General features: G+C 36.3%; 3 protein-coding genes across 5 annotated transcripts in view; 2 read left to right on the forward strand and 1 right to left on the reverse strand.

Annotated features, from left to right (window-relative positions):
* Positions 1-2,960: 2,960 nt before the first annotated feature.
* Positions 2,961-10,460, reverse strand: ZPBP2 (zona pellucida binding protein 2). Of its 2 annotated transcripts, none has more exons than XM_058703207.1 (8): positions 10,256-10,460; positions 10,033-10,098; positions 8,774-8,899; positions 7,405-7,566; positions 6,606-6,824; positions 5,626-5,708; positions 4,225-4,405; positions 2,961-3,419 (listed from the first exon to the last, which is right to left on the reverse strand). In XM_058703207.1, exons 3-8 carry the CDS (start codon positions 8,850-8,852, stop codon positions 3,325-3,327), a joined length of 819 nt encoding a protein of 272 aa, XP_058559190.1. In that variant the 5' UTR covers positions 8,853-8,899; positions 10,033-10,098; positions 10,256-10,460; the 3' UTR covers positions 2,961-3,324. The 2 variants fall into 2 exon arrangements, with proteins under 2 accessions (XP_058559190.1, XP_058559189.1); XM_058703206.1 differs by having other exon boundaries at positions 10,242-10,460.
* Positions 10,461-14,063: 3,603 nt separating this feature from the next.
* IKZF3 (IKAROS family zinc finger 3) overlaps positions 14,064-26,440 on the forward strand; it is a 95,259-nt gene continuing 82,882 nt past the window's right edge. The window contains exon 1 of one of the 2 annotated variants that reach the window (XM_058703199.1): positions 14,064-14,250. In XM_058703199.1, the coding sequence (XP_058559182.1) occupies positions 14,244-14,250 (7 nt within the window). In that variant the 5' untranslated portion in view covers positions 14,064-14,243. The remainder of the gene's footprint in view (positions 14,251-26,440) is intronic. The other variant, XM_058703198.1, reaches the window with a different exon arrangement.
* Positions 18,580-25,396, forward strand: LOC131497161 (ATP synthase subunit ATP5MJ, mitochondrial-like). Its single transcript, XM_058703212.1, has one exon. It carries the CDS (start codon positions 24,430-24,432, stop codon positions 24,610-24,612), a length of 183 nt encoding a protein of 60 aa, XP_058559195.1. The 5' UTR covers positions 18,580-24,429; the 3' UTR covers positions 24,613-25,396.

Here is a 26,440-nt window from a genome sequence, read left to right on the forward strand (position 1 = left end):
ATGTTAATACTGATACTAAATAATACTATTATTAAAATCATATAATGATATTACAAGAAAGGAAAACTACAGACCAACATCTCATAAAAATAAAAGCAAGAATCCTCAACAGGATATTAGCAAATCAAACCCAACAATGTATAAAAATGGTTATACACCATGACCCAAAGGGATTTATTCTAAATATACTAGGATGGTTCAACATTTGAAAATCAATTAATGTAATCCATCTCATTAACAAGCTAAAGAAGAAAAAATCATATTATCACATCAGTAAATACAGAAAAAGCATTTGGTAAAATCTAATACCCATTCATGATAAAAAAAAAAAAAAACTCTCAGGAAACTAGGAATGGAGTAGAAATTCCTCAACTTCATAAAGAACATCTACTAAAAAAAACTATAGCTAACATCATACTTACTGGTGAGAAACTGGATGCTTTCTCTCTAAGATCTGGAACAAGGCAAGGGTGTCCCCTCTTAACACTCCTATTCAATATCATACTGGAAGTTCTAGTTAATGCAATAAGACAAGAAATGAAAGATATACTGATTGGTAATGAAGAAACCAAACTGTCTTTGTTCACAGATAACATGAATGTTTATGTAGAAAATCCCAAAGAATCAACAAAAAACGTCTTGGAATTTATAAGTAATTACAGTAAGATCACAGGATATAAAGTTAATATACAAAAGCCAATTGCCTTCCTAAATACCAGCAATGAACATCTGGAATTTGAAATAAAAAAGTTTTGCACCAAAAACTTTAAATATTTAGACATAGAAATCTAAGAAAGTATGTACAGGATCTATGTGAGGAGAACTACAAAACTCTGATTAAATAAATCAAAGAAGACCTAACTAAATAGAGAGCTATCACATGATCCTGGATAGGAAGACTCAGTATTTTTAAGATGTCAATTTCCCCCTAGTCAGCCTATGGATTTAATGCAATTCCAACCAAACGCCCAGCAAGTCATCTGGGGGTTTTCAACAAACTCATTCTAAAGTTTATATGGAAAGCCAAAGATCCAGAATAACACAATACTAAAGAAGAACAAAGTCAGAGGACTGATACTAACCAAATTTAAGATGTACTATACAGCAATCAAGAAACATGGTATTGATGAAAGGATAGGCAAATCGAAAAATGGAGCAGAATAGAGAACCCAGACACAGACCCACACAAATGTAGTCAAGCGATCATTGGCAAAGGAGCAAAGGTAATTCAATGGAGGAAGGATAGTGTTTTCAACCAATGATGCTGGAACTGGACATCCATATGCAAATAAATAAAAATAATAAATAAATCTGGACACAAAACTTATCCTCTTCACAAAATTAATTAATTTTAGACCTAAATGCAAAACATGAAACTATATACTTTCTAGAATATAACGGAAAAAATCTAGATGACTTTGGGTTTGGTGAAGAGTTTTGGGGTATGATGCTAAAAGCATGATCCATGAAAGAAAACTGCTAAGTTGGACTTTACTAAAATTAAAAGCTTCTGCTTAATGAAAGACACTGTTAAAAGAATGAAGGGAAAGAATGGGAGAAAATATGTTCAAAACATGTAAGGAACTTGTAGCTAAAATATACAAAGAACTCTTAGAACTCAGCAATAAGAGAATAAAACGATCCAACAAAAAAAAATGAACAAAGATCTGGACACCTAATCAAGAAGATACACAAATAATTATATGAAAAGATGCTCAGCATCAGATGTCATTAGAAAATTTCAAATTAAAACAACAATGAAATACCACTATATACTTCAGAATGTCCAAAATCCAAAAAACTGAAAATACCAAAAGCTGGTGAGGATGAGAAGCAAGAAGAACACATTAATTGCTGGTGAGAACACAAAAATGGTAAACCAATTTGGGAGATTATTTGTCAGTTTCTTACAAAACTAAACATATTCTTACCATACAACACAGCAATCACACTTCTAGGTATTTATGCAATTGAGTTGAAAACTTATGTCCACACAAAACATGCACACAAATGTTTACAGCAGCTTTATTCATAATCACCCAAAACTAGAAGCAACCAAGATGTCCTTTATAAATTCATACAATGGGATATTACTCAGCAATAAAAAATGATCTATCAAGTCACAAAGAGACATGGAGGAATCTTAAATGCATATTACTAAGTGAAAGAAGCAAGCCTGAAAAGTCTGAACACTATATAATTCCAAGTACATGACATTTGGGCAAAGGCAAAATTATAGAGATAATAAAAAAATCAGTGGTGTCAAGGGTTGTGGAGCAAGAGGGAGAGATGAATAGGTAAAGCACACAGGATTTTTAGGGTGGTGAAAACTATTCTGTATGAAACTATAATGGTAAACACAAGGCATTATGCATTCATCAAACCCCACAGAACTGTATAATACAAAGAATGAACCTTAATGTAAACTATGAACTATAGTTAATAATAATGTATCAACATTAGTTCATTAATGTTACAAATGTATCACACTAACGCAGGAGGTTAATAATAGAGGAAACCGGAAAGGGTGATGGCATGAGCTGGAGTGGGTATGTGGAACTCTAATATCTCAGTTATTCTATAAATCTAAAACTGTATTTTTAAAAAGTCTTAATTATTTTAAATTTTTTTTCAACGTTTTTTATTTATTTTTGGGACAGAGAGAGACAGAGCATGAACGGGGGAGGGGGAGAGAGAGAGGGAGACACAGAATCGGAAACAGGCTCCAGGCTCCGAGCCATCAGCCCAGAGCCTGACGCGGGGCTCGAACTCACGGCCCGCGAGATCGTGACCTGGCTGAAGTCGGACGCTTAACCGACTGCGCCACCCAGGCGCCCCAGTCTTAATTATTTTAAAAACTAAAAGCAAAGGGACCAAAATAAATAACTTTTTTGGTTCTAATTACAACGGTAAAATATAGGCCTTTATATCATATCAGAGTGATTTCAAACAAATTAATATATGGGAGATATAAAGTTTTTTATTATATTATACTTTGCTACTCTTTTTGATCTTAATATAGCCTTAAGTACAGAGCAACAAATTCAGTTTGTAAACAGCAAAACATATTTCATTGAAAATCATCCACTAAAACACTTTCCTTTGTACACTGGAGATATTAAATTCCTTCTTGCAAATGCCATGTCAACTATCTTTTTAAAGTTCCTAAAATGTATGTTTTCCAATGCTCTGGTCTTACTGATCTTACTTAATGGATCTATGATGCTCTGGGATGTGAACAAATTATCTTATGTTCCCCACCTCCACAAGCAAGTAACAATACTTTCACCTCTAGTCTTCATATTACGATTTTTTGTTTGAAGTTTATGTGCAAGATTTAGCTCCATAAATACGGACAGAAACGCAGTTTTGACAAGTAACATCAACATCAGGACTAAAAGTCCCAGGACTACAAGCCACTGTAGAGGAAAAAAACATGGAGTAGATTATTATAATTTCAGTTAGAGGTATTTTATACTAGTAATATAAATCTGCCCTCAATATCACACTGTTTCTATACCCATGTTATACTGAGTAATGTTCAGCCAATTAAGTTGTGAAAGATTATGAGTTTGAAACATTGTAATTTGAGGAAAGGTAGAAGAAAGTCAGAATCCTATTTTTTCCTTTAAAATCAGCATTTCATAGGGGCGCCTGGGTGGCGCAGTCGGTTAAGCGTCCGACTTCAGCCAGGTCACGATCTCGCGGTCCGTGAGTTCGAGCCCCGCATCAGGCTCTGGGCTGATGGCTCGGAGCCTGGAGCCTGTTTCCGATTCTGTGTCTCCCTCTCTCTCTGCCCCTCCCCCGTTCATGCTCTGTCTCTCTCTGTCCCAAAAATAAATAAAAAAAAAAAAAAGTTGAAAAAAAAATTTTTTTTTAAAAATAAAAAAATCAGCATTTTATAGTATCTTTTGCAGTGCCCCATTTACAAGTTCCTATTTCTAATGCTGTTTTCTAGGTAGGACCATTCTGTCATTTTCCTTCATAGCCTAGCAGCTTAACTCAGAATACTATAGAGATGTATCATAATAGAAAAGAATGAATTAGGAAAAATTAATATACATGAAGATAATTATATTTAGAAATCTGGGCTTTGAATTTTACTTCCCTTTAAATATAACTTTTTGTGAAAGAATCACTATATTCAATTATCCTAAGGGAATTATTCATCTATTCTTCTGACTATATAATCTAAATATTTAGATATTTATATTTTATAATTACCGCAACAGCTAGCACAATTACTGTGTAGACCTTCATTTTTTCCAAAGCCTGGACGACAGCTATCCATACGTACTACTTGAAAACTGTGGTCCACAAAATGCATAGCTGGTATAGTTTTATTAAAGTCGTGGTAGTAAATATATGCTTGGCTCCGGAAAAATTCTTCTATCCGATCTCTTGCCTAAGATTTTAAAATACCAGAGAGAAGTACAATTACTAAACTGTGAACCAAATTTATCCTCCTGTATCAGAGGCAATGAAACATAGTACAAACATGTCATGCTTTATGCAACAGATGAATTCCTAAAAAGTTGTGTGTAAATACGAAAATTAGTCTAGCCTTGACCTTATCAATTATTGTCAATTCATATGTGCAATGGTTAAGAAAAATTAAATTGAGGTTTAAATTATTTGCAGCATGTCTATTCCATGTGTAGACAACTGAGAGTTCATTATTTCTTATTCCAAAGAGCCAAGCAAAATGGAAACCAAAACTGTTCTCTAATCAGCATTAAAACTAATAATGTACATTTTATTTTTTGAGCACAGAATTTAATAATAATTAATATTAAATGAGTGCTTTCCATAAGCCATGCACAATATTAAGGGCTCAAGGAACTAAATCAGGAGAGTAAAGGGATTTTTTTAGACTATGTCCTTAGCTTCTGAGAATGGCAGAGGGAAAGCAACTATAATGACCAGCATAGATACAATTTTGGAAGAACTACTGGTTTAACCTAGGATTACATGATTGTGGGGTTGTTCTTCAAGATGCTACTTAGTTGCCATTTGGGAAACAAAAACCAGGGGTCCATTCTTCTATCATAGAAGAAATACATAATATTAACCTGGAGAGCTACATATTATTCTAGATGTATTATTCCAAAACAAAACATCTTGAGATGGCCCAGACTCTCACAATCTCTGCTTTAAAAACTGAAACCAGTGGTTGGGGGGGGGTGGTGGAGGGGGGGGAAGCGCCTTGGTGGCTCAGCCAGTCAAGTGTCCGACTTCCGCTCAGGTCATGATCTCACCCTTTGTGAGTTCAAGCCCTGCTTTGGGCTCTGTGCTGACAGCTTAGAGCCTGAAGTCTGCTTCCTATTCTGTGTCTCCCTCTCTCTCTGTCCCTGCCCTTGTGTTCTCTTTCTCTCTCTCAAAAATAATAAATAAACATTAAAAAACTTTTAAAAAACTAAAGCCAAAAATCAATAATACTTTATATTTTTAAAAAGAATAATTTAAATCTACCTGCTTAGAATGTCTATTATTGATAAATATTCACAACATGGAGGAATAGATTTTTGAAGAAACTTTTAAATTAATAAAATAAAGTATTCACAACAATTTTTACACAGCTTTGTTAACTATTCAAATACTTTCCCCCTACATTGAAATTCTTACCTGGAGGATATTATGATTAGTGATATCTTCACAGTCAGCAGAATCATTGCATGCACCTTTCCACCCTGGTGCAAAAGGATTAACTGGAGAGAAATAAAATACCTTCACAAAAGAATTCTAAAAAGTTCCAAACATTCCAACAAAGCCTCCAGTGCTGAATTTAGTATGCATGTGTACATGTGTTTACCTAATCTTAGTGATAAAGTAAAATACACAAGTTGAATAATTTATACATTATTATTTCACTCCATCTGGGGGCTAATCAAAGTAACTACAAGGGTTTAAAATGAATGGAAATAGGGGCGCCTGGGTGGCGCAGTCGGTTAAGCGTCCGACTTCAGCCAGGTCACGATCTCGCAGTCCGTGAATTCGAGCCCCGCGTCAGGCTCTGGGCTGATGGCTCGGAGCCTGGAGCCTGTTTCCGATTCTGTGTCTCCCTCTCTCTCTGCCCCTCCCCCGTTCATGCTCTGTCTCTCTCTGTCCCAAAAATAAATAAAAAACGTTGAAAAAAAAATTAAAAAAAAAAATAAAAATAAAAATAAAATGAATGGAAATAAATTTGGTTTGGTTCTTCTCTTTTATTAAGTTCTTCTCAAAAATACAATTTAAAATTTTATAAGAATTTATAAATTAAATATTAGCTGCATAGTTAAAGGCCATATTTATAAAGTGATATTGACTTCTAAAAGATAAGCAGCCTGGCTGCTCAGGGGTGCCTGGCTGGCTCAGTCAGTAGAGCATGCAACTCTTGATCTTGGGGTTGTGAGTTCAAGCCCCATGCTGGGCATGGAGCCTATTTAAAAAAATTTAAAAAGAGGTAAGCAAAAATATATTGTCGTTTAAGGTAAATAATTAAAACATTGATTTTTAAAACCATAACCAGGCTAGGACCAACAATATACTTTAGTGCATAACAAACATTTAGGGCCTACTATTTGTAAGATATCTCACATTAAAGAAATGTTAAAAAATTTTTTTACCTTGAAAGGCTATAAATAGCTCATGTATGAGGCCGTGTTTTGGAATTTTAACAAAATGGCATTTATATGATGGTTCTATGACATGGCATGACAAATCAGAGATTAAATTATCCAAGATTTTCTTCAGCACTCTAAAAAGCAGGTCATTATATCTTCCTTCACAAGACTTTGTGGTAAAACGTACAGCCATCTGATATGAGTAATCAGGTTCCCGATAGGCTTTAAAAAATTATGAGAATAAAAACAATTGTGCTTACCATTAATTTCTTCTACCAAAGAACTTGCAAATAACATGTAATATGAAATCCCATTAATCTTGCAAATCAGCATAGAAATTTATCTAATAAAAACGTTTTATCAGTTTGTTCTAAAAAATATATATAAAACTAATAACTTTAATGAAAAAAGGTTGTTTTCATCTGATGTGTTATCTAATCAGTACAAGAGAAGAAATGGCTGGATAGATAGATATGTTAACAGTATAAAAAAATAAAATGGTGGAATAGCTTAAAATGCAGAAAGTGTCACTGCTCTCAGCACAGTCCAGTGAAAAGGATCATCAATTTGCTTTTATAGAATTAACATCAGTTTTTAAATTACTTGGCAAAATTGTGATATGGTAGATTATACTTGCATACCTAGAGGGTGGGAAGTGGGAGGCTGAAAGAGGATTGTTAAGGACATACTATCTAGATGTCAATTTAAGACTTTGTGTGGTCATTCTCACTAAATGAAGAGACCATACACTTAATTCTTATCCAAACTAAATGTATAAGTTAAAATGTGCCCATAGTCTTACCAAAGATCATAAAGTCATATCTCTGCTTTACTATTGTTTCTTCTTGGGTTTCTGCTTTGACAGTCTTATAAGAAAGAGTACATGTGTAAAGTCCAGACAAAGCCTCCAGAAAATCTTTCACCATCAGCTTTCCTGTTTTAGTTATATTTATTTGATTATTTCCTAAACAGAAATAGTAAATTATTTGGTTGTTTAACATATAACAATTCAGACACTATTTAGTAAACTTGGGGTTACAAATAAATACAAAAATTTAAAAATTAATGGACTATTTAAACATTTAACTTCAAGAATTAAAAGAAATCTTAATTCTGTTATACTCTTGTGGAAAGCCACATGAGGTAAGCACACTTTTGAAATATATTATGGTTTTCTTTAACTTGGTTCTTGGCCTCTAATTTCAATTGGTTTATGCTGGTAACTTAGTAAATGAAATTATACTGCTCTGTAGTACTACACAATTTCCTCATGTAAAACAGAAATTAATGCTAATATTCTCCAAAACTCTTCTAACATCATGAAAAAGTATATATTGGATATTCGTCTCCAATACAGATACTACAAAGATAACTTTTAGGTTTTATAAAAACTTTTGAACTAATACCGCTCTGAGAAGTAAGGTACAAAAGGTTTGCATGCTGGTTTTTACATACAGAGAAAATAAGGCACAGAGCAAGATACATAACATGATTTGTCTAAGTATGGAGCAAGTGAAACCCCAGTTAAAATTAAATTTCAGGAGTGCCTGCATGGCCCAGGCATCCAGCTTTCGGTTTTGGCTCAGGTTGGCCTCACGGTTTTGTGAGTTCGAGCCTTGCATCAGGCTCTGCACTAACAGTGCAGAGGCTGCTTGGGATTCTCTTTCTCTCCCTCTCTCTCTCCTCCTCCCCTGCTCACGCTGTCTCTGTCTTCTTGAAATAAATAGATAAAAGTTAAAAAAAATAATTTAAAAAATAAATAAATTTCAGGGCACCTAGGTGGCTCAGTCGGTTGGGCCACTGACTTGATTTTGGCTCTCAAAAATAAATAAACACTAGGGGCGCCTGGGTGGCTCAGTCGGTTGAGCGACCGACTTCAGCTCAGGTCATTATCTCACGGTTTGTGAGTTTGAGTCACGAGTTGGGCTCTGTGCTGACAGCTCAGAGCCTGGAGACTGCTTCGGATTCTGTGTCTCCCTCTCTCTTTGCCCCTCCCCCACTCATGCTCTGTCTCTGTCTCAGAAATAAATAAACATTAAAAATAATAATAAAAATAAATAAACACTAAAAAAATTAAATTTCAATTTGTTCATTCCAATAAGTGACAGTGCTTTTCTTTTTAAAAAAGTCCATATCATTTTAAAAGAAGATACTGATATCAAACAAATTACCTGTTAATGGCTTTTCATTAGGCCCAATCCATATGTAGGTGGGGTCCACTGTTTCTTTTTTAGCACGTCTAAAATCCATACAGACAAGGACTGGGCTATGATGATGTAATTTTACATATAATTTCACTGTGACAAAATAAAATAACATATAGCCATATTATTAGCAAAATTAAGAAATACACGTCCTACCATTTTGTCTCAAGGACACACTAATTCTTTTTGGATTTCCCTATTTGAAAAAATAGCCTATCATTATGACATTTAGAATACGAATATAAATTCCTTCTTGCTTCTTACAAGTTTTTAAAACTCTAGATTGATAGTAAATATTTTTTTTCTGTGATATTATAGTTTTGTTTATAAAAATGTACATGATGCATTTAGTTCATTTTAATGTACAGATTCAGAACTCACTTGAATCAATTTTTTGAAGGGTTAGTGGAATCAATTTAAAGATCAGAAAAGGGGGGCCCTTGGGTGGCTCAGTGGGCTGAGCGTCAGATGCTTACTTGGTTTCCGCCTAGGTCATGATCCCAGAGTCCTGGGATCCAGCTCTGTCTGGGTCTGGCTCCCCACAGGTAGAGCCTGCTTGGGATTCTCTCCCTCCCATGCTTGCACTCCCCTCCCCTGCTGGCACTCACTCTCTCTCAAAATAAATAAATTAAAAAAAAAAAAAAAACACCTTTAAAATTAAAAAAAAAGTCTACTGAATGCCAGCCCCTGAACATACAAAGAAGGTACCGTCCCACGGTTTGGCAGGTGTTGAAAAGGGGAGGGACTCCAAACATGGAGAGCTTCCAAACATGACAAATGCCCAAAGTTATCCCAAAGTTATCTCAAGTTAGCCTGTGGGACCAATTTTTCCTTGGGGAGTGTGGGGAAGTGTTATCATAGTGATAAACAACATTTGAGCTGAGCCTTAAAGGATGTGTAGGAACTCCAAACAGAGGACTTGCAGCCCTGGAAATCACTCTGAGTGGGCCTTGCATGTTGCAAAGCAGTAGAGATGCCTGGAAGAAAGTGGCATCAGAGAAAGATCTGGATTGAATCCTAGCTCCTGACGAGCTGTGCGACTTTAGGCCAGGTGATACACTAAGGTGTAGCAGGGTCTCTGTAAGGATGAAAGGACGAGAGTGCCAAGCACCAGGTGGATGGTCAATGAACTTTCTCTCCCTTTCCCTCTGCTGGAAGAACCTTAAGCAGGTCCACTGCTCCCCCCGCTCTTCTGACAGACTCTGCGGGTGAAGAGTCCTTAGTACCTGGGTGTCCGGGCTTGCCATAAATGAAACCTTTGCTTGTGCGTTCCGAAGAACGCCGACCTCCAGCTGCGGAAGAAAGAAACCACTAACTTTTTCGGTAGAAGAGGAGCCGGGGCTCAGAGTGGGGTTAGGGCGGGGAGAAGCGGAGGGGACAGGACTGGGAAGAGGGACAAGGCTGTGGAGGGAGGACCGAGCGGGAGGAGCCCCACCTCCAGTGAGGTACCAGAGCACCGCAGAGAGTAGGACCCACGCTCGCATCACGGCTCAGGGGCTAGCGTCGAGGGAGGCGTCGAGGGGCGGGCTCTTTCCTACCTCAGCCCCAGCCCAACGCCTCCCCATCTCTCCTCCACAGAGCGGAGCAAACCGCCGGGATCAGCTCCCCTACCCGTCCGTCGCTACCGCGGAGCGGACGCCCAGGAGAGCGCGCGTGCGCGCTCCGGGAGCTCGCGCGCGGAGGCGGGGCCGGCGCGCGCTGGGCCCGAGCGCCGGAGGCGAGCGCCCCGCCCTCTCGCACACACTCGGCCGCCCTCGTGCGAGTGCCTCGCGCCACACGCCTGGCGACTGGTGGTGTCATTTTCCCGCGCTCTCCGCGACTTAATTCTGTGAATGGCTCCTGGGAGAAGGAAGGAGTAAAGTTAAAGAAGTCAAGGCTGCACGTTTCGGTTACTTAACCTTTCTGGAGGCTGAAGAGATCTACGAGAGGAACACTGCGGGCTCCCAGTGGGACGATGGGGTAAGGCGAGTGAGAGATGCAATTACATTAGGACCGGAGAGAGGGAAAAGCGTCGGAGAAATTTCCTCCCCACAGGACACAAAGAGCTTGTGGAAATTTCCTGTGCCTTGGTTCTCATGAATTCTGCCTGAAGTTGTGTGCACAATCTTTTCCAAACTCTTCCACCCGATTTTTACCTAACTGCATTTCCTACCCCCCAAACGAAGAACCTGAGGAACCACTCGTGAGCCAACAAGGCATCTCCAGCCCTTCCCACTCGAGAGGAACATTTAACCTTTATTTTCCACATCCCAGTATCAGAGGGTGTGGGGAGACCCCCATGCAAATTTATCTAGGGTTGTGAAGTAATCTTTTGAAAACGGACCCATTTGAAAGGGCAAGATCCCCAGCTCTGCTTTCCCTGTGGGGATCGATGACAAATGAGTCGAGATCACAGAGCTCTGAAAGAGACCGTGCCCCGTCATTCATGGTTCCTTCTTGGCTACCAGTTTGGTGGCCTGTTTGTTGTCTATTTCTTAGCGGTGGGACACCCTGGGTGGTGGTTTTGAGTAAGCTGGTGGGTAAAGAGACCAAGGTTCAGACAGGGTGCAGAATGATTATTTGGGGTGAGATCAAGAGTTTTCAGTTTTATTTCCTTTGAGCCAAGTCAGTACTTGGACTATCTCAGATGGTCCAGGAGCAACCTTTGTCAGTGATTTCATTTTGAGTCACTGTTAATTATACCTACATAGCTGAAGCCATGAAATGTGACTCAGTGAGTCAGATCTACCCATGTCAGTTACTGTGTCTAGATTCATGGTTTAGTCTCAACTGTTCCTTTCTTAAGGTGGTGATAGTGGAGACAGATTTAGGCATTATCTTTAATTCCCTAGTAGTTTGACTTTCCAGTGTTAGTCAAAGTACCTTTGGTAGCTTCCCAGTTATCATAAGTAAATTGATCCTTATAAATCCTGTGTGATAAACTTTGACTACTGTGAGGAGAGACTAAACTAAACGAGTCGTGGTTGTTTGCTGCAAGTACGTGTCCATTCTTCTAAAATAAACTTTTAATTTTAAAACAGTTTTAGATTTATGGGAAAATGGGGAGTATAGTACAGAGTTCTCACATGCTCCCACCTAGTTTTCCCTCCTATTGCCATCTTACATTAGTACAGTACATTTCATACAAGTTAATGAACCAGTGCTGATGCATTACTATTAAATAAAGCATGTACTTTATTTAGTTTCCTTCATTTTTACCTCATGCCCTTTTTTTCTGCTCCAGAATCCCATAGTACATTAAGTCATCGTGTCTCCTTAGGTTCTTCTTGGCTGTGACAGTTTTTCAGACATTTCTTATTTTTGATAACTTTGACAGTTAATGACAATTTTGATGACATTGACCTGACCTTCACTGGTTAGGTACTTTGCAGAATGCCTCTCTATTGGAATTTGTCTGATGTTTCTCATTATTATACTAAGGTTATAGATACTGGGGTGGAAGACAATAGAGGTAAAGTGCCATTCCCATCACATCATATTAAGGATACATACTGCCAACATGCTTTATCACTCTTGATGTTATCTTGCTCATCTGGCTAAGGTAGTGTTTGTCAGGTTTCTCTACTCGAAAGTTACTCTTTTTCCTCTCTTTCATACTGTGCACTTTGGAAGGAAGTCACTATGTGCAGCCCACACTTAAAGATTGGGGATTTATGATCCACCTCCTTGAGGATGGAGTAGCTAGGTAAATTATTTCATGCATCTACTTTTTATCTATTCCCTTAAGTACCATTCTCTGAGTCTGAAATACTCCATTTTGAACTAATAATTTACAGAGTAGTAACATGTTCCACTGCTAAGTGTAATAAAAGTTTTTACATCCTTTTAATAACCAAACAACTATTCATCCTTAAACCATCCCTGTGAAAATTTACAGTTCCTCTTCTGCTACTTTTGATGTGCTATTTTTGCTTTTAGAAACTAACAAACAACAAATTTCCCCTTTCAATACTATAATTAGACTTGTGTTTAGAGTATTTCTCCAAAATTGACACTATCCTGTAGAACTCCAACCCCTACAAGCTACAGAGATACCACACTGGTGTCATGATATTAAAACAAAGCCAATGCAACTTATTTACTCATTAAAGAAAAATTGCCCACCACACATGTATGTGTATGTATATAGATACACATGCCTATATGTATGTGTGTGTATGCCTCCTATACCAAGGCATATTTAAAATAAACTAAAATTCATAAAATTACAACATGTATATTTTAACTTGTAAGTGTGGGTTTCTTTTGATATGGTCTGCTGATGCGCAAACTCCCAACCTTAAGTCTGAAATATACACTAACAATGTAATTTTCTAGCAAGGGTGGAAGTGGCCTTTTTGAGAATCATTCACATGTCCAATTCAAAACAATGGATATCTTTATAAGGATTCACCAAAACAATGTCCCTTAGACTTCAATGTGAAGAAAAGTTCTGCTTTTGAAATATTGTTATGTGGTCACTTCCTCTTTCCTTTTCCTATAGTCAAATTTGTGCTTTACCTCTATAAAGAGGGAGGGATGTTGGGGAAAGATGTTGACTGGTACACTTTTGTGCAGTAACATCTTTGAGTTAATTTTACTATCTTATCACCCCCCCCTTAGCTCTATTTACTTTTCTGATACAGCGTGTGTGTGTGTGTGTGTGTGTGTGTGTGTGTGTGTGTATTTTTTGGTAAGCTGTCTTAGATCCTCCTTTGAAGAAGTCAGAGTAATAGAAAATAAACACACGTAAATAGAGTGCATAGTATTTTGTGAGTGGTGGCAACAGTTCTCAGACAGGAAAATAAAAGTGAGAGAATTTTTGCTTCGCGAAATGAAAAAGTTGAGTTGATAAAAGTGCCCAAATCCTTTTGAACTTAGAGTTTTCTGAAAACTTGGACGAAGAATTATCACGTGAAAAGCAAAACTGAAGAAGAAAAACATAATACTTCAAATGAAGTGTGTTCTCTTTGATAGTATTCATGGCTATCATCCCCCAATCTAGACCAAAAGTTCCAGATCTTGTTACACTTAAGACAAACCTCTTTGAACTTAAACTTGTAAGAAACAATCCAGAGCCCCTCTTCCCCCATATATTATGCTCCCATCCATTATCCTTCTTAGACACTTTGGGACAATTTACTGATGGGCCATTTCCATCCCATCTGGGTTCTCGGGTTTGACATTCAAAAAGGGGCTGGAGGTGAGGAACCTCGGGCGCTCCGCGGTGAACGTGCTTTAAAGCCGCCGCCAGCCAGCGCCGCTGTAACCCTGTGCACCGGCGGGTCGCCCGCTCCTGCCCCTTTCAATCTGCGCCGACGCGGCGGCGCGATCCCGGGGACTCCCCGCGCCGGGAATCTCCCGCCAGCTGCGCGCTGCGTCCCGGCGACGGCAGGAGCACGTGGAGCGGCCGGGTAGCCAGAGCGGCAGCTCCAGCCCAACCCAGCCCGGCAGCGAGATGGAAGGTGAGCCTCCAGCCCGCTTCTTTTCTAAGGGTCTTTGAAAAGCTCGACCGGTGCACGCAGCAGAGAGAGTACCTTCCGAATCTCGGTTTTGCTTCTATTTATTTCTTTTGTCAAAAGTAAATATGAGGCATTTCAGAGGGCAAAGCGTGTAGTTCTTATACATCTCTCATTTTGCCCCCCCCAACCCCCACCTAACTTTGGGAAGTGATAATTTCTCCGCAATTTTATGTCTTAAGGGTTGTCAGACATGAGGGCTCAACTCGAAGTCTGCAGAGGAAGAGTACTTATGGGGCGTCCCTGAAATGGCAGCAAACCTGGGTTGGAATAATTGATTCTTTTGGATGTTTTTTTTCTTCCATGGCCTCAGTGTCCATTGGATTCAGGCTAACCTGAGTGACTTATTTAGAATTAAACTTAACAGTTTTTCTTCTTCTAAGAGTAAATGCTGTCATATGGGGAAGGTAAATTTTAAACTGGTTGGCACTTGTGGTTCCCTTGGAACTCGATCTTCTAATGGTCCTTTATCCAAAGCAAAAACCAGGCTCAATTAAAAAGTTTCATTTGAATTAATTTTGAGAGTCGTGAAACTATCCTCACTTCTCAAAAATTTTCAGTATATACTTACTTGGGATAACTAAAATTTCACACCATTGTTGTAAACTTTTCAACAAGGGTTTGTTACACTCTGAAAATGGAAGATTTTCAAGTTGGGGAATGCATTTCAAGTTGGGGAAGGTGCTGATATTTGGAAAACTAGAATTTGTGAGAAATGGATTCATTCTCTTAATAAATGAGATACTGACACCTAATTAAAATGTTAATTTGATAAATATTATGAATAACATGTTTTTTTCATATTAATGAATTGATCTTTGGCAACTCTAGATCTAGAGTATATAAAGTTATTTAAATTTAATTAACTACTTTGAGACACAAGATACATGTGGCAGAACTTTTTTTTTTCCTTCAAAATATAATTAAGTGCAATATTGTGGTCCTGAATCTTCAGTTTGTACCTGAGTATGCTTACAATTTTTCTAACTGCTGTGGCCCATATAAAAATTTTTTTTTCTTTAAGTAGAATGTCAAACAATAAGTCAATAAACAGTATGTGTTTAGTATGGATATGACAACTTTTAAATAGCCATTATGAATAATGCTTCAAGTGTTTTATGAAAAACTATGCTTTTAAAATTTTAAATTATTAGGGTTTAAAAAAATAACTCTTAAAATTGACACTGTGAATATTTTAAAAATGGTCTATGAAGTATAATTGTTGACATGTAAAGGCTTTGTTGACCAAGAAAAGGAAAAAAAATTAGGTCACTGTACACTATGAAAAAATAATTTTAAAAATTCTCATGCTTTAATTATTATAAATGAATTGCTGAATTTATTTTGTGAAGTCATAAATTAATATTCAACACTATTTTTTCTTATTCCTAATCATTTCACTTCTCCAGACTAACATGCAGAATAGTGTAAATCCATGGAAACTAGAGTGTTTCCCTGTAAATGTTAATACTCTTGGATTCATTTATTTAATGTGAAATAAAGAAATTATTAAATAAATAGCATAATTTGGGATAGTAATGCCCTTAACAAAGACTTTTAGATAAGCCTGAATAAAGGCTCTCTGAAAAAGAAAGGAATGAAAACTTGTATAGAATTTGGTTTAGAATGCACAAACTATAAATGGAAAGAGATGGAATCTGGAATATAGGCAGTGATCAACTGTGAGTTTATATGTCTAGATTAAATTCATAGGTCCGTAGAGATGGATGGTATATAGTATGCTTAATGCAAAAACTTGAAAGAAAAGAAAAGGTTAATGATATGAATTTGGCTGTGCTCACATCAGGTCCTTGAGGACAGAGTATTTGATGCAGTAAAATATCTAGTTCTTTACTGCCACCCGAGATTGACTAATCTGGTCCATGTGTTTGATATTTAAAATATTTTTATATTATCTTGACATTTTGGTCTCAATATAAAGAAATTTGACCTGGAATGTATACCTCTCATTTCTTGGTAGTATAAGAAAGTAGAATACTTTATGGAATACCTTTATTTTCTGCCTAATTTGGTGGTAAAATTTACATGCTATAGTTTATTGCAAAATGTGAAGCTGTTTAGTCATTCCTTCAACATATAAAATCTTTTTAAAATTCATTCATCAATAGATGTTTATTGAGACTTTCTATTATGATTTCAGATGAAATAAGCTTTGAAATTGAAATTTTGTCATGTAAAAATGAAAAGTTAATGCATATAATAAATCAAAAGCTGTAACTTTTTTCTTTTCTCACAATCTTTGATCCTAAGTATTTTCTATCCAAAGACTCTTGATGTTGCTAAGTTTTGTAATTTGTGTTATAATAACAGTATCTTCTTCTTTTTGTTATGGTTGAGAAATGAGGTGGTTCACAAAAATGGATTTCATAGGTATTGGCATGTTTCTCATTTAATATAAAACCTTTCTATTTAAATGATATTGGGTAGAGATCTTTCTAAGTGCATTTATTACACAGCCTCCTCCCTGTCTTATAAACAAAGTACATGAGAGATCACTTTATCTTGGTAACCTTGAGTCACTATTCTGACCATCAGGTAATGTTCTATAGTATATTCTTATGGGGGATTTGAACTGTGCAGAGCTGAATGCCCCTACACTAAATATTCCAGGGTTATTGAACAAATTTTGTTTCCTTGATGTCAGCTTCTGCTTCTTATCACATGGCTTTTGTGGAAGCCATTTTTCACTTCTAGGTCCCTTTCTATGCTTTGGATGGTTGAGTTTTACAGAGATATAGCCTCCAAATGGTGGAGTTTACTAGCCCTCCATTATGAGCATATGAAGGATGAAATGGTAAAGTTCAAAGGAACAAAAATGACAGAAAGGTCACAGGATCCTGACAGAATATAATTTTAGAAAATTCCAGTGTGTACTTCCTATGATCCAATATGCTATTTCACACTTCCATGTCTTCAGTAAGATTTTCAGCCCATTTTCTACCTGGTTATGCTTACTCATCCTTCGCTCTGCAGGTGCCCTCCTTCTGATGACCTTCTCTGATGCCTTCTGGTGGTCTCCCTACTGGTCCCTCACCTCCCTTCACCTAGGCCAAGATCCTTTCCTTTCTGTACACACTTCTGCCAGTTGTATTTATTGCTTTAAATGTTTCTAACCCCACTGGTCTTTAAGCTCTTAGAGGGCAGAGAGTATGTTTTATTTTTGTGTGCTCGGTGTCAGAAATAGTTTCTGTTCATAAAAGACCCTCACAGTTTGTTGCATTCAATTAAGAAAATAGTGCTGAAAAGTAATTTTCATTATGTTTATATGACACCTTTTATTTAATTAATTTCTATGAGTAGGAGATTGGTGCTAGCAATTCTTTGATAGAACTCAGAAAAATTTTAAAGTATTTAATTAAATGGTATAATAGAAAAAACAGAGAAAACAAAAATGTTATTATTTTTTTTTTTGGCTAAACTAGCCTTAAGGCAAAATCTTATCTATTAGCTATACATCAGCAGATTTCAGGATTACATGTAAGTCTATTAAAATATGGATCAAATATGAACAGAAATTTGCTTTCTCAGTAAGATAGAAATGACACTGTAAAATTAGCATACAACTTTCCAGTAATACCTTTTTAATACATTATTATAAACTTGTCAATATATTAACTGTATATACTCACTTATTTAGTACTAAAATGTTAGTCATAGATCTTTTATCAGTCATTCAATGTAGACCATGTATGAGAAGAACTGAGTGATTAATACAGAAACTTGCCTGTAGTAGGTGCTTAATAAATGATGTTTTCATGCTAAGGGTTCATTAATTATTGTGAAAAGAGATTCTAAACATCACAAGGACATAGAGTGCATTCTGCTATCTAGCTTTTTAAAAATATAACTCTTCATTAGCTGGTAAATTTATAATAATTAAAAAGCATAAGGATGACTCTAAGGCCTTTTGAATCACTAAAAAAAATGAAATAATGAAACAATTATATTTCTATTATATGTAGATTATTTGAAATGTAATCTATGTATAACAGTTATTATTACTATATAGCCTATCAACATACTTTAATCCCCAGTGATTATGAATAATTTTTTCGGTCGTAATTGAAATCTGCTTTCTGCATCCAAAATTAAAGTTCTTAGAGTCCAAAGTGTTGTAGAGTAAATCAAAATAATGTGGAGTCGATACCATGTTATATTAGATATGTGTTTCATCTAAGAGGCATAAAAAGTAAGTGTTTAATAAAAGATATGAAACAGAATAAAATGTATTAATGGAACACTTACCTCCTGACTTTTTGTATCAATAGAATTGGCAGCATATTACAAATTGTATTTGTTAATGTATGTTCTTAGAGATGAAGTTTTTGGTACCTCAGATTATTTGTGGGTTTATAAAGGAAACTTTTTAAAATAAGAGAAATTGAAAACATTTCAGTAGCATCACTGATGAAACAATACAAAGCTACATTTTTTAGTTATAACTCCTAATTATCTAAAAGATTACTTAACTAGATTTCTTGCTTATTTTGGTTGTTAACATACCTGTAGCCCTTCCTAGACTGTCAGGTTCCAAAGCATAGGCATATTTTTTATCATCAGCCCATTCCTCAGCACATAGTACAACAACAGTCATATTTATTGAACAAATTAATGAATGAGTTGCCTGTGTGTTTCGTCATTTGATTATTTATTTGTTCAGCTTTTAGGGCAAAGAGAGTAAAGAAAATAATGACATTGAAACTAGATAATTATGCTGGTTAATTTGTCAGAGGTACTGTAAAAGGTTTGGTAGAAGAGTCTGGAATGTTGGCTAAATCTAACAATATGAATAGTACCATCTTTTTCTAATCCAATATTGACTCTACTCTGGGAAAAATAATATAGTGCCCTCTAACTTATGGATTTGTTTAAAATTTTTGCAGCATTCTTTATGTCGATGAAGCACTGCACTTTCCACAATAAACCATTTTTCACAGCAAATGTTTTGATTCTTAAAGTTGACAATAATATACTTTACTTAATTTGAGTTCTCTAACACAGCATATCAGTTCACTTGCAAAGTGATATCTATTTGGGAGACTATTAACTTATCAGAATATTTGGCACATCAGAAGAGTTTCCTGTAATAGTAGTCATGTAGGCTGTGGGTATGAAAAAAGATCATGCTCACAAACCTACAAAAATTTTTTATAGATGTGGAATTACATCATAGTTAATATATAATAATAGCTCCAGTCTGAAAACTAAGTAACTAATTTTTATAATATTTAACAACTAATCATTTTTGCTATCATCTATCTTTATCTCTGTAATTAGGAAAGGACTTGCTAATACTCATTAATAGTTGATTTTATGCTTGCATGCAGTATAGACAGTACCATGTATGTGCATCAGAGGCTAACTTGATTTAAATTTCATTTGACTTTTATGAGTTATCATTTACCAAATTTTAATGTGTTGAAGATTATCAATGTATAAATTTATACTCTGACCTCAAAGTGAAACTTTTTTAAATCAACTCTTTGAAACTCTTTGAAATATTAGCATTTTATAAATGTGATGAGTAAGATTACGGTTCTGCCCTCTTGGTTTTTTTCCTATGCATATTTGCTCATGTAAAATTATTGAATTAAGAACATCATTAACTCTTCTATTCCCTGTGTTTAATTAAGTACCTATAAAGGCTCAGGCTAAGGTGGTTGGGACATGCTTTTGTTACAGTGTAGTAACCAACTGCTCAATAACAAAAAAACACATCATGATTATATATTATAAATTTTTAAAATACTTATTGTAAGTGTTGGGGGTACTTCTTGTCTTATTTTTATGTTCAGAGTTAAAGAATGTGAAGAATTGTTAAATATTTTGAGTGATTCAACTTTGAAACAAAGATAGTTTAAAAACTATTCTGAAATACAGGTGCCTGGGTGGCTCAGTCACTTAATCATCTGACTCTTGATCTCAGCTCTAGTCTTGATCTCAAGGTCATAAATTCAAGCCCTGTGCTGGGCTCTGTGCTGCGTGTGAAGCCTACTAGGCAAACAAACAAACAAACTCTCCTGAAATAATAAGGTGAAACTCTTGCAAGTGGTAACAGTTTTTATATATATGCATCTTCATTTTTTTCATATTGACAAGACAAAATATAGAATAATGTATGTGTTGATGTTGATATAAAGCTGTAAGTTTCATCCATATCTATAGATTTTTAGTTTTTATTAAAAGGCATATTGTTCTCATTGTTTGACCTTTTGGTAATTATTACATATTTGAACTTACTATACTGTATACTAAGATACTCCTCTATGTATTTTATGTATGGCAATCTCTGTAAGATTTCATTTGAAAAATGAAGTCTCTCTTCAAAAACAATTTTAAAAACTCCTGGGATAGAAATAGATGCTTTTTAACTAAGTAGTCTCTGGAAGCCAGTATTGTCTAAGATTCAGCAAGTTCTGTAAGTTGTGATTGTTAGAAATTAAACTCCTTTTCCCTTGGTTCTACAACTTCCTTTGTTAAGGCTAAGCTTCCTAACTTCATTTTGGTACTGTGGATGTTATGTTGTACCATTCAAACCTTGAGAAATAGTTGGCCCATTGGGCTGCATGAGATATTTGTCTAAAGTAGTTGTGTGCCAGTGGATTCAAGGGGACCAAATGAGAGAAGTTATTCGTAACTGGTGTAAACCACCGATTTGCTACCTGTCTTGGTTTGAGAATTATTTCAGCAGGACAAAAGACTTTATGGACCATCCTAACCAACACACTTCTGCTTACTACCATAAAAACAAAATTCAGTGGGTGAACGATTTAGGATGAATCATTATTTTAACATTTTTCATGCATTGTAGAAATAAGATTGTGAGCTTGTTTGATAAACAATAATTCAGTATAAGATAGACGCTTGGCATTTGTGAATATAACCTGTTGTTTTGACTCTTTGTGAGTGATCCTGAAGGAATACAATAATATGTGGAAATTTGTAAATGTTAGGGCTTTTGTAAAGGTTTAAATAGGATAATGTATATAAAAGTCCTATCTCACCTTTTTTTGCACATTTTTTAATTGGGTTTTCTTTTTTCTTACTGATTTGAAGAAGTTATTTATATATCCTACTTGGTTTTTTAAAATTTAATTTATTTTTTTAATTTACATCCAAGTTAGTTAGCATATAGTGCAACAATGATTTCAGGAGTAGATTCCTTAATGCCCCTTACCCATTTAGCCCATCCCCCCTCCCACAACCCCTCCAGTAACACTCTGTGTGTTCTCCATATTTAAGAGTCTCTTATGTTTTGTCCCCTCCCTGTTTTTATATTATTTTTGCTTCCCTTATGTTCATCTGTTTTGCATCTTAAAGTCCTCATATGAGTGAAGTCATAGGATATTTGTCTTTCTCTGACTGACTAATTTCACTTAGCATAATACCCTCCAGTTCCATCCACATAGTTGCAAATGGCAAGATTTCATTCTTTTTCATCCTGAGTAATACCCCATTGTATATATAAACCAAATCTTCTTTAACCATTCACCAGTTGATGGACATTTGGGCTCTTTCCATACTTCAGCTATTGTTGATAGTGATGCTGTAAACATTGGGGTGCACGTGCCCCTTCGAAACAGCACATCTGTATCCCTTGGATAAATACCTAGTAGTGCAATTGCTGGGTCGTAGGGTAGTTCTATTTTAAATTTTTTGAGGAAACTCCATACTGTTTTCCAGAGTGGCTGCACCAGTTTGCATTCCCACCAGCAGTGCGAAAGAGATCCTCTTTCTCCGCATCCTCACCAACATCTGTTGTTGCCTGAGTTGTTAGTGTTAGCCATTCTGATAGGTGTGCGGTGGTATCTCATGGTGGTTTCGATTTGTATTTCCCTGATGATGAGTGATGTTGAGCATTTTTCATGTGTCAGTTGGCCATCTGGATGTCTTCCTTGGAGAAGTGTCTATTCATGTCTTTTGCCCATTTCTTCACTGGATTATTTATTTTTTGGGTGTTGAGTTTGATAAGTTCTTTATAGATTTTGGATACTAACCCTTTATCTGATATGTCGTTTGCAAATATCTTCTCCCGTTCTGTAGGTTGCCTTTTAGCTTTGCTGATTATTTCCTTTGCTGTGCAGAAGCTTTTTATTTTGATGAGGTCCCAGTAGTTCATTTTTGCTTTTGTTTCCCTTGCCTCCCTTCTTACTCTTGCTTCCAGAGTAAGAAGTTGCTGCAGCCAAGGTCAAAGAGGTTTATGCCTGCTTTTTCCAAGAGGATTTTGATGGCTTCCTGTCTTACATTTAGGTCTTTCATCCATTTTGAGTTTATTTTTGTGTATGGTGTAAGAAAGTGGTCCAGGTTCATTTTTCTGCATGTCACTGTCCAGTTTTTCCAGCACCAGTTGCTGAAGAGACTGTCTTTATTCCATTGGGTATTCTTTCCTGCTTTGTCAAAGATTGGTTGGCCATACATTTGTGGGTCCATTTCTGGGTTCTCTATTCTGTTCCATTGATCTGAGTGTCTGTTCTTGTGCCATCTACCTCAAATTTAAATTAGTAGGACTGAGAGACCAGAGTACACAAGTATATAGTTTATGTGTTATCCTAGCCAACAGCCTCAATGCACATCTCAGTAAAAGAAATTTGGAGATTCTTAAAGGACTCCACAGTTTTCCATTGCAGACATCAATGACCTAATATAGTCCTGTTTGCCCCAAACCTAAGAAAACCTGGAGAATTTTTACAGGTAATCTAATTTAGGGATGGAGACATACTCTGTATAATGGGACACATAATGATTTTAAAAAGTTGATATTAAGAATTAATGTAATGGCTCTTAGATCTTGTAGCTAGTATTCTATGCAATGACACTGATGATTATATGATGGCTCCTTGAGATATTCCATGGTCATGCTCACAGTTAAATAAGAATTTGGATAAGACACAAAAACAGGAAAAAAATTGTTTTTATCAACAGAATGCCCTTGTGTCCAAAAATCTTATGTGGGACAGATGCAAGTGTGATGTTCCAGTTAAGAGGAGGGAGAAGGCAAGAGACTACTGCTAGGCCTACCTAGCTGCTGGCCCTTTCCTTCTCCTGACACAGATGAGCACCTGTGGCAGCCCTCTGGAACCCTGGAGTTCCATAGAACACATTTTGAAAACTATCCATTCAGACTGTTAACATGTTTTTTTCTGCTGGTAATCCTGTATATAGACTTACCTCCTTCAATCCATCCATTTTGAGGATTGCTGCCAGAATGATCTTCCTAAAATATCAAGTCACTCCCCTACTGAAAAAACCATTTTAAGGATTTCTTAGTAAGACATTTAAGATAATCCACAATGTAGCTTCAATATGCCTTGTCAGAGATAACGTCTGTCCTCTAATGTTATTCTGGACTGCTTAGTATTCCCTGAACATGCATTACTTTTCCTAACTTCCCATTTTTCTAATGTTGTTCAAACCCAACAAGTCCAAAAATTAACTCATTGTCTGTCTCTCCAATCCAAACCAACTTCTCCTGATTTCTCAACACTGTTAATAGCACCACAATCCCATTGAAATCCTCATTCATCCATTATGTTCCATCACAAATGCCATTCCTTTTAGGAAGCCATTCTTCATTCCAGGTTGGAATTTATCCCTTTTTCTGAAACTTAGTAACATTTTATGTCTAATGACTGCCAGAACCTAACTCCATTTTATGTATAAACATGAAGTATTTTTGGATGGTTTTAATACAGCCTAAGTTGTCTAGCAATGCAACTACTATATAAATGAAGAGAAGATGATTCTTTGTTATGTTGAGAGCCAAGACTCTTTTGCCATTATTGATGCAACCTGTATCCTTCTGCATTTTTAGCCCTTACATTCATGGTGACTCTACAAATATATCTGACTACAATAATATTATGTTTTCTAGAATGATTGTGCTGGGATATTTACATATTGAAAGACAAATTATTTTGTTATTTTTTTATCTTTATATGACAGTTGGGGCTTTATTAAAAAAACTCACATGTGTGGATAGGTTATATTTAATTCATGATGATAAAAGAGGTATTACAAAATATTTTTTCTAAAAGGGGGACACTTCTTTCTGAGTCATTGACTGTGTGCATCAGAGTGGTCTGAGCTGGGGGGTCTTTCACCAAGATGCTTCAAAGCCTTTTAAAAAATGTTTGGGTCCCCATGAAGCCCTACTATACCCAAGTGTACCAGGAGATTTGGGTAGGAATGGAGTTGATGGGCTTCATTGTTTATAAAATCGGGAATGATTATAAAAGAAATAAAGCTTTGAAAACTTTGAGTCCTGCACTTGCTTGTGGTCATCATTAACCAGTTTTACTTGGAATACACATCAGCTGGAACGTCAGTCTGTCTATAAATCTCAGTAAGTTAGTTCTGTGCTCTGTTGGATAGAAACGTGAAACATCGCTGTACACTTGTAGACATGTTGTTTCCTTTGTGGCATGAATAGATGTAACTGTGAGATGCAAAAAATAAAAAATAAAAAATAAAAATAAAAGGAAGACACTTGGCCTTGATAGATTAGGTTGAGAATCTTTCTAAGTTTACTGTACTACAAGAGAACAGCCACAGCCTAAATAAGATAATGTTTATGAAAATCATCTTGTATAGTACTAGACACAAAGTTGAGGTCTAGCAAATGTTTATTTTAGTTCATAAATCATTTACAGGTATCCTTTAGACCCTTGCCAATCTAAATATAATCTGTGGACCAGCATCAGCAACATCTGGCAGTTGTTACAAATGCAGAATCTTAGGCCAGACTTGCTGAATTAAAATCTGCATTTTAACAAGGTTCCTAGGGAATTCTTGTGCATATTGAAATCTTATCGGCCTTGGGGCGCCTGGGTGGCTCAGTCGGTTAAGCGGCCAACTTCGGCTCAGGTCATGATCTCACGGTCCGTGGGTTCGAGCCCCGCGTCGGGCTCTGTGCTGACAGCTCAGAGCCTGGAGCCTGTTTCGGATTCTGTGTCTCCCTCTCTCTGACCCTCCCCCATTCATGCTCTGTCTCTCTCTGTCTCAAAAATAAATAAACGTTAAAAAAAAAAATTTGAAATCTTATCAGCCTTGCCCACAGTTTGAAAAGTGTCAGTGTAGCTTATCACCACTCTCATAGCACATGTTTGATTAGTAGTGGATCATCTTTATATATGTATTTGGAATATATATTTTATTTAATTGCTGATTTTATTTTTTAAAAACATTTTTTACTGTTTATTTTTGAGAGAGAGAGAGAGAGCAAGTGGAGGAGGGGCAGAGAGAGGAAGAGAGAGAATCTGAAGCAGGCTGTGTGCTGACAGCAGTGAGCCTGATGTGGGGCTCAAACTCACAGACCGCGAGATCATGACCTGGGCCGAAGTCAGATGCTCAACTGACTGAGCCACCCAGGCACCCCTAAATGCTGATTTTAAAAGATAGTTGAACAATGAAAGCTTTAGAGCATTTATTTTTTTTTTACTTATATTGTCATACATTTGTGAAACAACCTAATCCAAAAATCAGAAATCTTCATTCATTCTTCATTTAAAAAATATTTATTGAATGCCTATTATGTGCCACATATGCAAAATATTGGCATTACAGTAGTAAACAAGACAGGCAATGCTTTTGCTGACACTGAATTTAGAGTCAGGTAAGGAAGACAGGCCCCCAACAAGTAAATAACAAATGAAATAATTAAAATACTAAGTGCTGTGAAGGAAATAAAAAGAGTGCTAATATGGAGATTAATGGTGAGGGACAGAGTTGGTAAACTCTTTTTTGGTTAGAGATAGAGATTTGGTCATCTTCAGCACATAGATGATATTTAATGCCATTAGAATGGATGGGATCACCTAAAGAGAGAATGTATTGTATGAAGGGGGCCCAGGATTGAGCCTTGAGAAACATCTAACTTAAGTGGTCAGATAGAGGAGGAAGAGCCAGCAAAAGAGAAAGAGCAGCTAGCAAGACAGGAGGAAAACCAGCAGAGCATGGTGTAATGGAATTCAAGAGTTGGGAGTGTTTCATGAAGGAGTAGGTGGTCAGCTATGTTCAATGTTGCAGAAAAATCAAGTAAAGTGAGGACAAAAAGTGTGAGTTGGTTTTGGTAACATAAAACTTGCTAAGTGACCTTAACAAAAGTGGTTTTTGTGGA

This window comes from Neofelis nebulosa, chromosome 16, assembly GCF_028018385.1.
Source record: "Neofelis nebulosa isolate mNeoNeb1 chromosome 16, mNeoNeb1.pri, whole genome shotgun sequence".
Classification (NCBI taxonomy): Eukaryota; Metazoa; Chordata; class Mammalia; order Carnivora; family Felidae; genus Neofelis; species Neofelis nebulosa.